The sequence below is a fragment of the Carassius carassius genome, chromosome 4 (genome assembly GCF_963082965.1).
Source record: "Carassius carassius chromosome 4, fCarCar2.1, whole genome shotgun sequence".
NCBI lineage: Eukaryota > Metazoa > Chordata > Actinopteri > Cypriniformes > Cyprinidae > Carassius > Carassius carassius.
The window spans coordinates 26,389,448-26,403,632 of record NC_081758.1 but is presented as its reverse complement, the minus strand read 5'-3'; the positions used below and the strand labels follow the sequence as shown (position 1 = coordinate 26,403,632).

The 14,185-nt window shown below is 36.8% G+C and overlaps 1 protein-coding gene across 8 annotated transcripts in view; it reads right to left on the bottom strand.

Annotated features, from left to right (window-relative positions):
- Window positions 1-14,185, bottom strand: part of LOC132139620 (disabled homolog 2-interacting protein-like) — a 111,187-nt gene that overhangs the window by 43,564 nt on the left and 53,438 nt on the right. For 6 of the 8 annotated variants that reach the window (XM_059548102.1, XM_059548103.1, XM_059548104.1 and 3 more), the window contains one exon: window positions 12,748-12,866. The exons of 1 other annotated variant lie outside the window; for it this stretch is intronic. In XM_059548102.1, the coding sequence (XP_059404085.1) occupies window positions 12,748-12,866 (119 nt within the window). Of the gene's footprint in view, window positions 1-7,374; window positions 7,542-12,747; window positions 12,867-14,185 lie in introns of those variants that run through there. One more of the 8 variants, XM_059548109.1, reaches the window with a different exon arrangement.

Sequence of the window (14,185 nt, the reverse complement as noted above, 5' to 3'; positions counted from 1 at the left end):
ACAGAGCAGAGCATATATTTACATTTTTGTTACAATGCAATTCCATTAAAATAACCATCAACGTGTACATGGACATTTTTTATTTTAATTGATAGGGACAGCAAACATTTATTTATTTATATTTGCATGGTTGAAGTTGACTTAATATTAAATGTTTTATATTTGGAGATCAAACAATACTTGGTGGATACTTGGAGCAAGAGAGGGAGGATATGATTCAGCTTTCATTCAAACTCTTTACACACAATCTCCTGCCCTCGCATCTAACATGAATACACGGGCCAAATGGACGATTTCACAGTTATGTCATGACAGAAAAACGCACAGGCATATACAGCCTCTCCATATGCATATAAAAAGGAAATAAAGATGCAGTTGATGCCAGGATGGAAAACAGAGAGTGAAGGATGGTGGGAAAATTCAACACAACGAAAGACTGAGGGACTTGTCATTCTCAAGAGAAATGGGCTAAATGTGCTAAACAGCAAACAAATTAGCCTTGTCCTGAACGAACCCTGTCTGAATAAGGAAATACCACACATACACACACATACGCCTTAGTCTTATTGCAAGAAAACAGTTGAGCCCTTATTGTTTACTGGGCATCTGGTTAAAGGCTAACCAAAGGTTGTTCTGGATTAGCCACTTCCTTGTTTCATACACACATAAATAAACAGACACACACACTCAATCACTTGTCAAACTAAAAGAGATTATGGAACATAAATCTATGACCCTGGTCTTCATACTGGGAAATCATCATTTACATATAGAATAACTACAGAAAGAATCACATAACTGATTACAGTTGTCAGACTGATATGATATGATTATATATATGTTTAAATAAAAGTGCTTGTTGTTTTCCCTTGCTATTGTGAATCATTCATTTGTGTACATGTGTAAATTTGTTTACATTGAGTATCAAATTAATGTATAATCAAAGAAAGTTTTTTCTTTGCACACTTCAGTGATTTCTTTTTCTGAAACACTTTCCTCTGAAATATTTTTTCCATGGATGAAAACAAAGCACATGCACAAACATGCAACCTTGGGAAGGAAACATTCCAGACAAGTTCTTTCATGCTCATGAAAACATAAAATGGGAACATAAATAAAGAGAGAGGAGAGAGAGAGAGAGAGAGAGAGAAGCAGAACTTGATGAGGTTGATGCATGAAGTCCTCACTGACCTTCAACAAGAACAGGACTTACAGTGTAGAGAGAACAGACATGACAGAGGTGGATTTCATTTTTTATACATGATGCTTTTTTATATAAAGACAGGAGACTGACTTCTGTAGAAGCTTATATTTTTATACTTGACTTGTGAGCATGCACTGTACTTGTCTGTTTAACTGGCTTTGGTACCAGCATGCTTTGATGAACTCCAGCATAGAATATGAAGACAAAACAGCCAGCGCTGAAGACATGATGGACAGTGAGTGATCTGAGTAGGCCCTTGACTGTTGCTCTTATTATTACCATTTGAATATTTTGTCAACTATTTTTTATTATTAATGTTATTTTTATTAATTTCATCATTATAATTCATGTCAAACTTGATGTTTTAATAGTATCCCTGCGAGGAGTGTGTGCGCTGTGAAATCCAGTAATTTCAATAGGAATTTCACACAATTAGGAATGTACATAAGGATTAGTAGCTGATTATTTCCCTGCATGGATTTCACATCCATTGTGTATGTGTGTGTGTGTGTGTGTGTGTAAACTTGCAGCACTGGCCAACAGAATACTAACACACTAAATAAAACTCACAAAATCAAAAACTCAAATTGTGTAACATATATTATTATAAAATAGTTTAATTGATAAGATAATTATATACAATACAATACATTTATCTGACGCTTTTATCCAAAGCGACTTACAATTGCTATATATGTCAGAGGTCGCACGCCTCTGGAGCAACTAGGGGTTAAGTGTCTTGCTCAGGGACACATTGCTGTCTCACAGTGGATTCGAACCCGGGTCGAACCTGGGTCTCTCACACCAAGTGCATTTGTCTTATCCACTGCGCCATCACCACCCCACATTTATATATTTAACATTATATAAATAATAAATAGCAACTCCATTTTTCCTTTACATTCTACAAATGTTTTGCCAAGTCAATAAAACACAAAAACTGAAACTGATGAGACGGAAATAGTCACAATTGTATAGCATTTCTCTGCATTTGTCTCTACTCTCTCTCTTTTTTGTGTGTGAAATTTAAGAATTACATAACCGCAGTCGGCCACCCTGCCCAAGCCAGGCCATAAACTATGCCATCCATCCATCCATCCATCTATTCATCTCTCATCCCTCACTCCTCCTCCCTTGTTCAACCATCCATCCCTCTATCTACCCGCCTGGAAAAGCCGCTTACGCACACTAGGCCAAAGGAGAAAATAACATGACAAAACACATGTGTACACCCACACACACACACACACACACATTCATACACCTGACAGAACAGACCAAAAATCTACATAAAGGTCATTACATGCAAAGACATCCATTCCCAGAGGTGCAAGTGATTGGATTATTGATGAATTGGAGTAAATATTCCACTGAAAGCTGGTCATTTGTGACGTGGCTTCCTGTAACAGCTCTGGATATCAAACAGCGGGACCAAAAATGGGTCACAGGTCTGTTCACAGATATCAGGGAAAAACAATGATGCTAAATGCAAATAATGAAGTGAAACTAACCTTAGAATTGTGCATAGTTAAGGTAGCTAAATAAGCATATACACATTTGAAAGAGGGGAGAAACACTTCCAATATCTGTTGTTGTTAATATTTTGGCACACAATATTAATTTGTCACTTGGTAGACACTAGGGGTGTAACGGTACGTGTATTCGTACCGGACCGTTTCGGTACAGGGCTTTTGGTATGGTCCACGTGTGTATTGAATGACGGAATGCAATATTTTGTGCGTGGAACATAAGTACATTTTCGTGTTTCCAAACGAACATATTAAGTGGCGGAAGTCTCCGCGTTCAGCGCAAATCGCGCTGCAGCTGATTCTAAGGCCTGCGACACACTGGATGCGTGGCGCAAGCGTCTCAGCTGCGTGGCGTGTACGTTTTTAATTCGGCTCCCATGTTGACAGGTTAGAGCTTGCAGACTGCCTGCGTGAGACGCGCACCGCGCGTAAAACGCGTGCATGCTAGAAATAGAACTGACGCCTATTTGTCACGCGACACGCAAGCGTGTTGAAAGCGTTTACAGGCAAAATAGAATAGGAAAATATGTTTATATGTCATTTTGTACACAAATACATATTAATTCATGACTCTTTGATGTTTGAAAGTCTATAGGTTGACATAAATTCTGATATAAATGTAATTTAAAAAATAAATTAATAATGATCAATTTTCAAATATTGCACCTGTCAAACATAGTCTATTTTGCCGTCAATACTGTTGACGGTGTCCTTTATCAGTAGGCTTTATATTTATGCTCAACATGAAGTATAGATATTGTTGTCATGAAGACAAGAGCCTGGTCTGTCGGCGGTCTCCCTGTCACCTACAGCAGCAGGCACGGCACGGTTCTGGTGAAGCAGGCCTACAAGCTGGGATTGGTAATGCTGCACTGTAATCATAGTTATTTATTTATATTTTTCATTATATTTTATTATATGATATTGGTTTGAGACTGAAAGTATTTTATTTAGTGGAGAACTTTGCAGCAGTATTTTATTTCTTATTCTTTTTTATTTTATATATATTTTATTAAAAAGTATTTTTAAAAAAGTGTATAGTAATAAACAACCTGCTGTTTAATGTTTGCATTTCTTTCCCTTACTGTACCGAAAATGAACCGAACCGTGACTTTAAAACCAAGGTACGTACCGAACCGTGATTTTTGCATACCGTTACACCCCTAGTAGACACTTGCCAAATTACACATATGCCAGCATAGACAGATTGTGACACATGCCCTCATCCCCGAGAACCATGAAGAAAAGTATGCAAGGTATACACAGATTATATATATATATATAATATATATATATATTCCATAGTTGAGAACTTCAATTATCTATTCAATTATTTTTTCAATTTCATTGGTATTTCATTTGATGTTCATTGAAAAATCTGGGTCTCAAAACCATTGAAAAAGCAGCAAAGCTGTAGAGAAAAGCTCTCAACTCACAGAACACACATATTTTATTCATGTCGCCATTTAAAGGGACAAGACACAATGTGAAGGGACTATGACAATCTGCCCGTTACTGCCAGCACAACACAAGTATACAGTGGCAAATGTGTATCTTGAACTGTACCTATGGAGAAGCTGCACATTAATGCGGTTAAGATCTGATGTGTCGTGTACAGATCAGACTTATCTCAGACTCCAGCTGGACAATTGATAAGATGACTATTTATTGCTTTAACTAGCAGATATTCCAGGACAAAAAAAAAGCTGTGGTTTCTTCCAGAGAGAGAGAAAAAAAATTGAGGAAATTGTAAAAATAATAAAAACTGTCTGCATCCTGAATGACTTTACATTGTGCATTTCTCATCCTTGTTCCCTTAACTTTTGTTGTCTGTCCTGGCCACATAGGCTCCTGTCTCATAGGACAGGAATAACAGCTCTAAAAAGTCTCGTTAAGATTCCTCCATTTTTATCTTGATGCATAACACTTACAAATATGGTAGCATTCCATTCTGAGTGTGTCCTACATGCAACACAGATGAGAGAAAATAAACAAGCTTTCTATGCCAGCAACTAACACGGAGCCTTTCTGCTCCTGTTCTGATACAACTGTCTCGGAAGCATTCACCTCTTAGACATCTTTATCCAGAGCATTCAGAGGTGACCCTCTCCTTAGGAGAAGATGCCCTACCACCCACCCTCCTAATGTCTCAGGAGAGCAGAGCAGTAGACATTCCTCAGAGGCGCACATTAAATCAATAGATGAGGGATTGGTCATGACAGTGCAATTAGAGAGTGACTGAGAGAAAACCAGGCAGGGGAAAAGAGAGATGGGTTTAATTTGCAGAGTCTATTGCAAATTTCGAAAACATTTTCGCACACTACACTGTTTTTTCTTGTCTTTTTTTTATCCTCCAATCAAATCTGTTATCCGTCTTTTATTTTCTGTTGCAGCACAGCTGATGAGACGTTGAACAACAGCTGGTACTGAGGAGACACTCTCCTCTCATTCCTCGCTCTTTTTTCACACCATCTCTCATTCTCTCTACTCAGTTTAGATGTGTTTGTAAAATAAATAAATTTGGCTTTCCTTACAAAATCTCTGCTATAATACAAGAGCTTTCATTTTCTCCATCTGTGTACATTGCTATAAACAATCTGATTTCTTATGCATTTCTTTTTGATTGTTTTTTTAACCATGTGTTTATCATGCAATTAAAGTAGAACGGAACACAACACAAAGATTTATATTCTTAAAGTTTGCTAAATATATAAAAATGTTAGGGAGCAGCAGATAATGGCTTTGGGAAGTTTGATCGGCGGCCTCTATAAAGGCCGATTTGAAAATGATGACTCGCCTGCCGTAAGAGGTGAGGCATGACATGCGGGTGCACCGTCTCAATCTCTATCCGGCACGGGAAAAATAATTATAATGCTGAAGGTGAGGTACATTTTTTTTATAAATAACATCTAACATCTAAAAATGCACAAATGGCTTCAAACCACAACAACGCATCTGCACTACAAGCAACTGCACGCTGCACATCTGACACAGGAATTGCCACTTGCACAATCGAGGCAGTGTGGCATCGTCACTAAAGTTTATAGTTTGCATTTCTTTTAAAGTCTTGCCAGTGTTTAAAGCATTCAGCACTCGCATGCTATACTAAAGACGGTGCGCTCACTCATGCACACTCAAAGCGCACACACACAAAGCCGTCTCACATACACCTCACAGAATCAGGCTTGTGCTCTGTGCTCTGATTCTGCATGCACTGCATCCAACATTTAGGTGAGATAATAATATATTTTTGAAAAATGTCTGCAAAATTTCTGTAAAAATCCTGATTGGAGAATCACTATTAATAATTCAACATAAGAAAAAGAAGGCTTCAAAGATATCGGTATCCGTATCGGCAGATATCGGCAGTGCTTCCTTGACTAATTGAAAAAACCTGATCAGAGCACGCTTAAAACATTTACAATATGATATAATATAAATGTTTTTAATATAATATATATTAAATATTATGGAAAACTTAATACATAACCTAGCTAAATTAAAATAAAAAATATGATTTCATTTAACTAAATCAACTGTACAATGTAAACAGTAAAATGTTTACATTCGCAACATGTGCAAAACAGAATAGAACAGAATAATAAAAACAAGTTTAACTTAAGTAAAAATATTAATATATTAATATTAATATGACTATTAATATTAATCAACTCCAGGTTTGACCAATAAATGTCAATGGCTTTCCCATGACAAAATGATTTTGATTGAGATAAATGAATAAAGAACTGGCTTGAGTGAATTGTGATACACTTACAAAACGGATATGCAAGATAGACTTGCAAGCAAATATGTCTCTACACTAGCCCGATACTTAATTATTTGACAACATACAGCTATTATATCTAGAAAACTCAACTTTAAAATCCTAATATTATGCAGGTATTGGGTTCCACCAATGACAGTCATTTCAAATGAGGCAGAAAAATCTCCTTGAGGAAACAAAACCAGAACTTCACTTTCTAATATTCAATTGCGGTATGACTCACTTGCATGGTATGGAGAAGTAATTAATTATTAATCAATCTTTAAAACTATAAATCCAGAGAGGGCGATGAGATAGTGGACAAGCTCTTGAGACACGGTGAGCCTCAGTGTTATGAATGAGAGCAGCTGTTCAACTGAAATATAATTACAGACACACACAAGCTGACAGGTCGAGAGAAGTTCATAACCTCAACTCATCATAAAAGCAAAAACGAAACAACCACAAGTGACAGGCAGTCTGCGATGAACAGGCGTCATCCTAAACAAATCATTTGAATTACTACAAGAATGACACACCCTCCATCATACAGGATAAACTTTAAATTGAAGTTTAATTTAATAGATGCAGCCATTGAAAAATCTTAATGCAGATGTGCTGTTGCTGGCCACAGTGACTCCACAATAAAATGGCATCAGAATTTAACCACATGAGTCCAGTGACCCAGAACATCTGATGTGACCAACATCACCCATAACAGACACCGTTAGGAACAATAATAAAAAAAATAAATAAAAATAAAAATAAAAAACCCATTACAAAACAGTCCCAGGCCACAGCATGTGAATACAGTAGTGTGTCTGAGACTTCTAGTTTGCATAATCACATTATATTTCAGGATCAGGAATCAGACTCACCAGTCATCATGTGAATTCAGCGCAGCAGTCGGACAGTGGAGAGAATGAGGGAGGACAGAAGATAACTCTGGAGGGGAAGGGTCTGTTGGGCAGCTCTCACAGCTCCATTTTTCCCTTTTCCAGACCTGAGTGCTTCCCTCTTTCTTGCTCGCTCAGAGCAGAGCAGCCCAACCGCTCCCGGTTTTCTGGGGAAGGCGGAGCAAAGAAAAATCTCTCTCTCTCTCTCTCTCTCTCTCTCTCTCTCTCTGTCTGTCTCTCTCTCTCTCTCTCTCTCTCTCTCTCTACTGCCCTCTTGCGCTCTCACTGTTTACTCATCCTCCTTTTCCTTGCATATTTTTTCCACTGCCCTACTTCCCCTGTTCTCTGTATCTCTCTCTGTCAGAGTTTGGATGTGTGTGTGCTCATATAAATGGCTTTACTCTCTCCTGCAGACAAAACCAGAAATGCACAAAAATGTGAACCTCAAATGCATGTCTTTGTTAGTCAGATGATTGATTCCCTTTCATCCCAAATCAATACTCACAGATGGCTGTGAGTACACAGCATATAATCAACCAAAACAAAATTTGCTCCAATAGTAAATAAAACGAGCAATTTTAGAAGCAGCCCTGGATTTGTCAGCAGTCATCTTCCAGGCTTAAACCCAGAAATCAGCATGTAAACAGTCTGAAATGTTCACAGCAGGTCTGAGCCTGCTCATAATGTATTTTTTTTTTAATTATTATAAGTTTTTTAGCTAAGAGTTGGGAGAATGAAAACTATATATATAAACTATCATTTACAGGTTTGTGAAAGAACTCTCTTATGCATACCACGGCTGCATCTATTTGTTCAAATATAAAATTAAACTGTTTTTTTTTCTATTTGAATCTATTTTAAGATGTAATGCATTTCTGTGTCAGTTATTACTCCAGTCTTCAGTGTCACATGATCCTTCAGCTCATTCTAATATGCTAATTTGTTGCTCAAGAAACATTTCTCATTATTATCAATATTGAAACTATTATTTTTATGAAAACTATTACCGTATAGATTTTTCCCCCCCAGGATTCTTTAATGAATACAACATTAAAAAATATAGTATTATTTGAAACTGAAAGCTTTTGTAACATTAAAATGTCTTTACTGTTACTTTTGATCTGTTTATCGCATCCTTGTTGAATAAAAGTATTTATTTCTAATTGACGGCAAATGGTATAACGTAGGCTATATGGAACACGGAAGTGCAGAAAATCACAATGCATACTTTAAAATACTGTAAAATGTAACTTAAAACATTTATTTTAATACACACTCATTTGAAGAGCTAAGTTTGTAGTTAAAACCAATCAATAAGTGCATATGAGCACTCTTGAAACATTTCTTAGCCAATCAAATTTAGCTGTTGTGTAACTGTACAAGTGTTAAGAACAACTGCTTACTCAAATGGCTAAAATAAATAGTTATCATAGTTTATTTCTTATAATAATTATTTGTTTTAGCCATTTGAGAATGCCACTTTTAATCTCTGTAACAATTATGAATGCATGCATGAAAACGAGACATTTCAGTTTCAAAAGCATCTCCAGTATTTTAAAGCAGTATTATTGCTTGCACATTTAATAAAGACAGCTGATTTAGTTTTGTCCAAGCGGACCCAACAGCCGTCTTTGGGGCCTTATTAGAATCACTCACCACAAAACATTCATATTGAGCTTGACAGCTTGATTAAAAGCTCTAGTTTAATCTTCATATTTCATGCTTTCCTTAGGAATTAGTTCCTTTTTACCAAATTAAATTTACTGAGCAATAAAGCAATACTGATATTTTTTTTTTCTTTTCGATATGACAGTTTCCTTGACAACATCACCTCTTTCCTGCACAGGAGGGAGAGAAAAGGAGAATATGCAAGAGAATATAAAACGAGTGTAGGAAACTGACTCAAATGCTTTTAATTTAGATCTGACCCTGTAAAGTCATTCAAACCTATGAGCGCTTTCTGAGTACATCAAATGTCTATGAACTTTATTAAAGTCAGTTTGTGTCTATGACACGAGTTGTGTGTCTGTGAATATGTATGTGTTTAAGGATATTTTTTTTCTGTTTGTGGCACTCACCATGCACATTCATGACACTTTCTTTCAACAAAATACATATAAAAAAATGCATAGTTATCACTGTAATTTTGGCTTTTAAAGTTAACATTTCATGAAAAAAACAACAAGAAGAACTTTGCATACTACTGTATATGCAGCAGATAAAGATATGCGATAACTTTAAGTTCATTCCACAAATCATTTCTGAAAACTAAACTGCAAATACACACTTTTAGAAAATCACTGGGGTTATGACATCACAACCATGAGTTTATCACTTATCACTTCCTACACTTGCATATTATTGCGTCCTCAATATTCAGTGTTCTGTCGGTCACTAGCCAATCATAACAGAAGTCATTTACATATAAAAAAAAACTAAAATGGTACAGCAGCAAACAAATAAATACATAAATGCTCTCTAAGGTCAGACAGTGGGTAGAAAACGGTCATTTAAAATTACAGACTCAAAACTATAAAACTAAATTTAGACAAAGCAGATTAATGGTCCTTCTAAAACCAATCAAAAATGAGTAGAAATCCCCTAAATACATCTATTTTTGACATTCGTTTGATTTGAAATCCAGTTTCCACGCTAAAAACAACCCTCTTCTCCATCCACCGGAACAGAACAGCCTGGTTTGTTGGTAAATTGTTCAATTTATTGCTGAAATCATGTTTCCTATGTCTCCTAAAGTGCCATCTGGTGCCAAGAGGACAAACAGCACAAATTAAATGTTTCCGTGCATTATGGGTGAACATAAAAAAAAAAAAAAGAATTCAGATATTGATAACATCTATATATTGGCTTTCTACAAAAAATGGCGCAGAGAAAATTGTGTGCATGTTGATACTGCATATAATGAATGTTCATTTAGATGTAACTGCCTTTGTATATGTATATCCCTTAATTGAAGTGCTTTCAACAGCAGAGTTGTTTTCTATTAAAAGCTCTTGACTCTTTCTAATAGAAGCCACAATCAGACTGTCTTGGTAACCCAGTGTCATTTTCAGCCAAATGAATGTGATAATGCAGAACAGACAGAGAAATTCACACACAAACATTCAAGCTCAGATTGTAAGTGGCACAAAAGTAAGATGCACTCACATCAGCCAGGGCATCAGGCACACAAATTCAACAAAAATCCATTTGGCCCCACAGAAGTCAAGAGTACTCATCCCCTATCTGTACAAGCACAGCCATCCATAGTCTGCTCCAGCCAAGCCATGCTGAAAGCATAGACAATTACAACACTTAATCCAATCAAATGAGATGCTTTTGGGATTAGCAGCATCCGCACATATAATCTCATTTGTGTAAAGAATGGGGGAGTAGCTCAGGCCGTGGGTTTAGCGCCGAGGCTGATGTAAATGCTGCTGATAGAAGGTGAAACAAGGGCTGTGACTGACTGGGAATTCTTAGAGTCTAAGCTAATGGCTAAAGCTAAACTGGGAAAACACTGCCAGCTAATGCCCAGATTAACAAGAGAATCAACGCTGAGCGCAGATAAGGTGCACACTGGGGTTGTACTGATTGAGGTCCAAAGAAAAAAAAAACACTATTTATATCTCTATATATCCACTCTCTCACTCTATTAGTTCAATCTGGTTGATCAGCTGGCTGGTTGGGCTGTCATCAGCCTGGTAAAAAATAAATGATGTCTTCTTTGAAAATGTTGAAAATGAATGGAATCCTGCTTTTTCAATGATGCAATTTATCGATATATTAATAAATGAGATATTTTATCAAAATAACATGGTAAATTATATTATACAGAGTGACTGTAATGCCACATGGAACTGTTTGTAGACTTCTGTGGAATCCATAGGATTTAAAAGCACCAAGTAATGTTTAATATGAGCAAAGCTAACTCCTCACTGGACAAGAGGCCCCAACACATCATTTTGGGTCCCGCTTGGAAAGTGTGCTTCACTGGCAGTCTATTATGACTGCTGTTTGCACTGAAAAAAAGAAAAAAAGCTATTTATTGTTTATTAGACAGTGCCTACCTGGAAGCCGGACTTCTCTATATGACTAACATTTAGTCTTACAGCAGACTCCCATTTCACAACATCTCAATTAATGTCCACTTTAAAGATTTAAACTAGAAAAGAAAATAGGAATAGACAGCTAGACCTGAAATGTGTCATGTCAGTCTATTTCTAGTACCACTAACAAAATACACAAAGTGTATCAAATTTAAGGTAAAATAAAGTACAGCGAAACTTTCCGAACCGGAAATTTGCTCTAGAAATGAGCAAAAACTCAAGAGCAGAGCACAACTGCAGTCTGTTTAAAGTGAGGGATATTTATAGGTTAAGGGGAAGAGAATGTGCATGAAGGAGCATCTCTGAGAAAGAGGCAGATGACAGATTGGTCTGCAAAGCTCTGCCGGTCTTCACTGACAACAGAGGCATGTCAAAAGTGACCTCAATAACCAGTCTGCCAAACAGACACACAAACTTTCAGACCACACACACCCTTCACACGTCATTGTTCACTGTGAAGCATATTATGCAGCGCGGACATGAGGAAATGCAAAATCTCACATTTACATATGGTGTTATTCCATAGGAATTAGCACACAGAATGCAAACACATGCAAAAACATCCATACTAAGACTCAACTGCCACATTCAGCCGCTCATACAGTACATCTCTATTTGCAACCAGTGGAGTTTTAAAATAGGTCAGAACCAACTGCCTTTTTATTGTCTCCAGTAACACATAGTGCCATGACTGTAACAACCGATCTCCAGTCAAGACAGTGACTAAAAGATTAAAGTTGACATTTTAATACCATTTTTAAGATAATTTTAACTAGTTAAAAACAATGGCTCTCAACCACGGGGCCGGGACCTGTTATTTATCTCAGGCTGTACAATATTTTCTTTGGCAGTTAACTGGAAGTAATTTATTAATAAAAAACAGCAAACATCATGTAAACATCAAACTCATTGGTCATAAAAATTGTGAAATATATTAATCTTGTAAAATTCCTGTAATTATGAAACATCATTATTAAAATTGTATTATTTATATATATATTTTGGATTATTTTAATACATTGTCACTGTAATACATATTTGAAACAAGCAGCTTTGTAACTACAGAAAAGCTTACAGGGGGGCCTTGCAGTCAAAACGGTTGAGAAGCACTGGTTTAAAACACAGATCCTCCATAGACTCTAAAGAGCAAATGTTTGACTGAATGGGTTCTTCTATGACATTAGAGGTGTAGAAATTAAACACTACAGCTTTAATAAAGACTGGGATTAGATGGAAAATTGTTGTTTACCTGTCGTTGTCCACAGGTCTGAAGCCTGGCAGGATGTGTCTGAAACTGCTGTTCCTGTCCAGTTTGGGCTGACTCTTCGTCCGCTTTATTGAGCCCTTTAACCTGCGACTCAAAAAACCCTAATGAGAAAATGACAGAGAATAAGAGAGAAATTATAATACTTACACAGACAGGAAAAAAAAAACACCATTTCATACATTCACTCTCGTTAATTATCCCACATTATACACCCTTTTTCTGTGAAAGCACCTGTCACATTTCTGCGGCTCAAGACTCAACTTCCTTTAGGCACTAGTTACCATGGAGACAGCAGTTTGGCATCAAGGGCATGGAAAGGAAAGGCAGACATAAAGGGAGAAAGAGTGAAAAATAAAAAATTACAGCGAGATCATAAAGGACCATAAGATAAGAACGAGAGTCAAAGACAAAATAGGATCCACTCATACTCACTGTTACACTGCTATAGTAGAAAAAAAAAACGAGACCATGAGAATGTGAGAAAGTGAAAAAAGTGTAATAAGAAAAGGTGTGGAAAGAGTTTCTGGAGGAAAAGAGAGGCGAGTCGAGAGACAAGAGAAGTTTCTGACAAAAACTGTTAATAAACAAACAGAAAGCAGGCCGTTATCCCCCTTTATATTCTACATAATTAAAGCTTACTGATTACTATTCACAATATATGCAAATGATCACACACAGACATCTCTTAATCACAGAGCAATCAATCAGAGTATTGCAGCCTACCAAAGAAAACTAAATCAAACCAGAAGAGGACTGAGAGAGACAATGGCAAGAAGACATCTGAATAATAAATGAGCTCCCCTGTCCAAACATAACATGATCTGCAAAAATATTGAAGCAGTAAGCTTCAAAGCTTGCTTCAAAGAAGGTCATGAGTTTATAATTTCATGCTGCCAGGTTGGCATGTCAAGTGCTCTGAATGATCAGTTTGACAAATATTTCCCAAATTAATCGATTTTTAGCATTTCGTGGATCTCTCAAGAACAGCGTCATACAACGATTTTTAGTTGAGATTTACAGTCCCGGTTTGCTATGTTAATATGTTAAAATGTAATTTATTCCTGTGATGGCAAAGCTAAATTTTCAGCAGCCAATACTCCAGACTTCACTGCTAGTAATGGGAGGGGAAGACTCTAAATTTACCAACAGCTGGACGGAAGAATTTAATTTCATGTCTCCTAGCCATTTTGAAAATGCCCATGCCTTTTGCAAAGTGTGTTGTATGATTTTAATATCGGACACGGTGGGGATAATGACATTTCTCAGCACATTAAATCACAACGGCTTAATCGGCCCGTGGAGGCACATAAGGGCACACCGGCCATTTCGACCTTCATCACAAGGATGGACAGAGGCAGAAACCGTGTTACATGCAGAATTATTTATTTATAAATTTTTATTTAGTCTACTTCTGCCATAC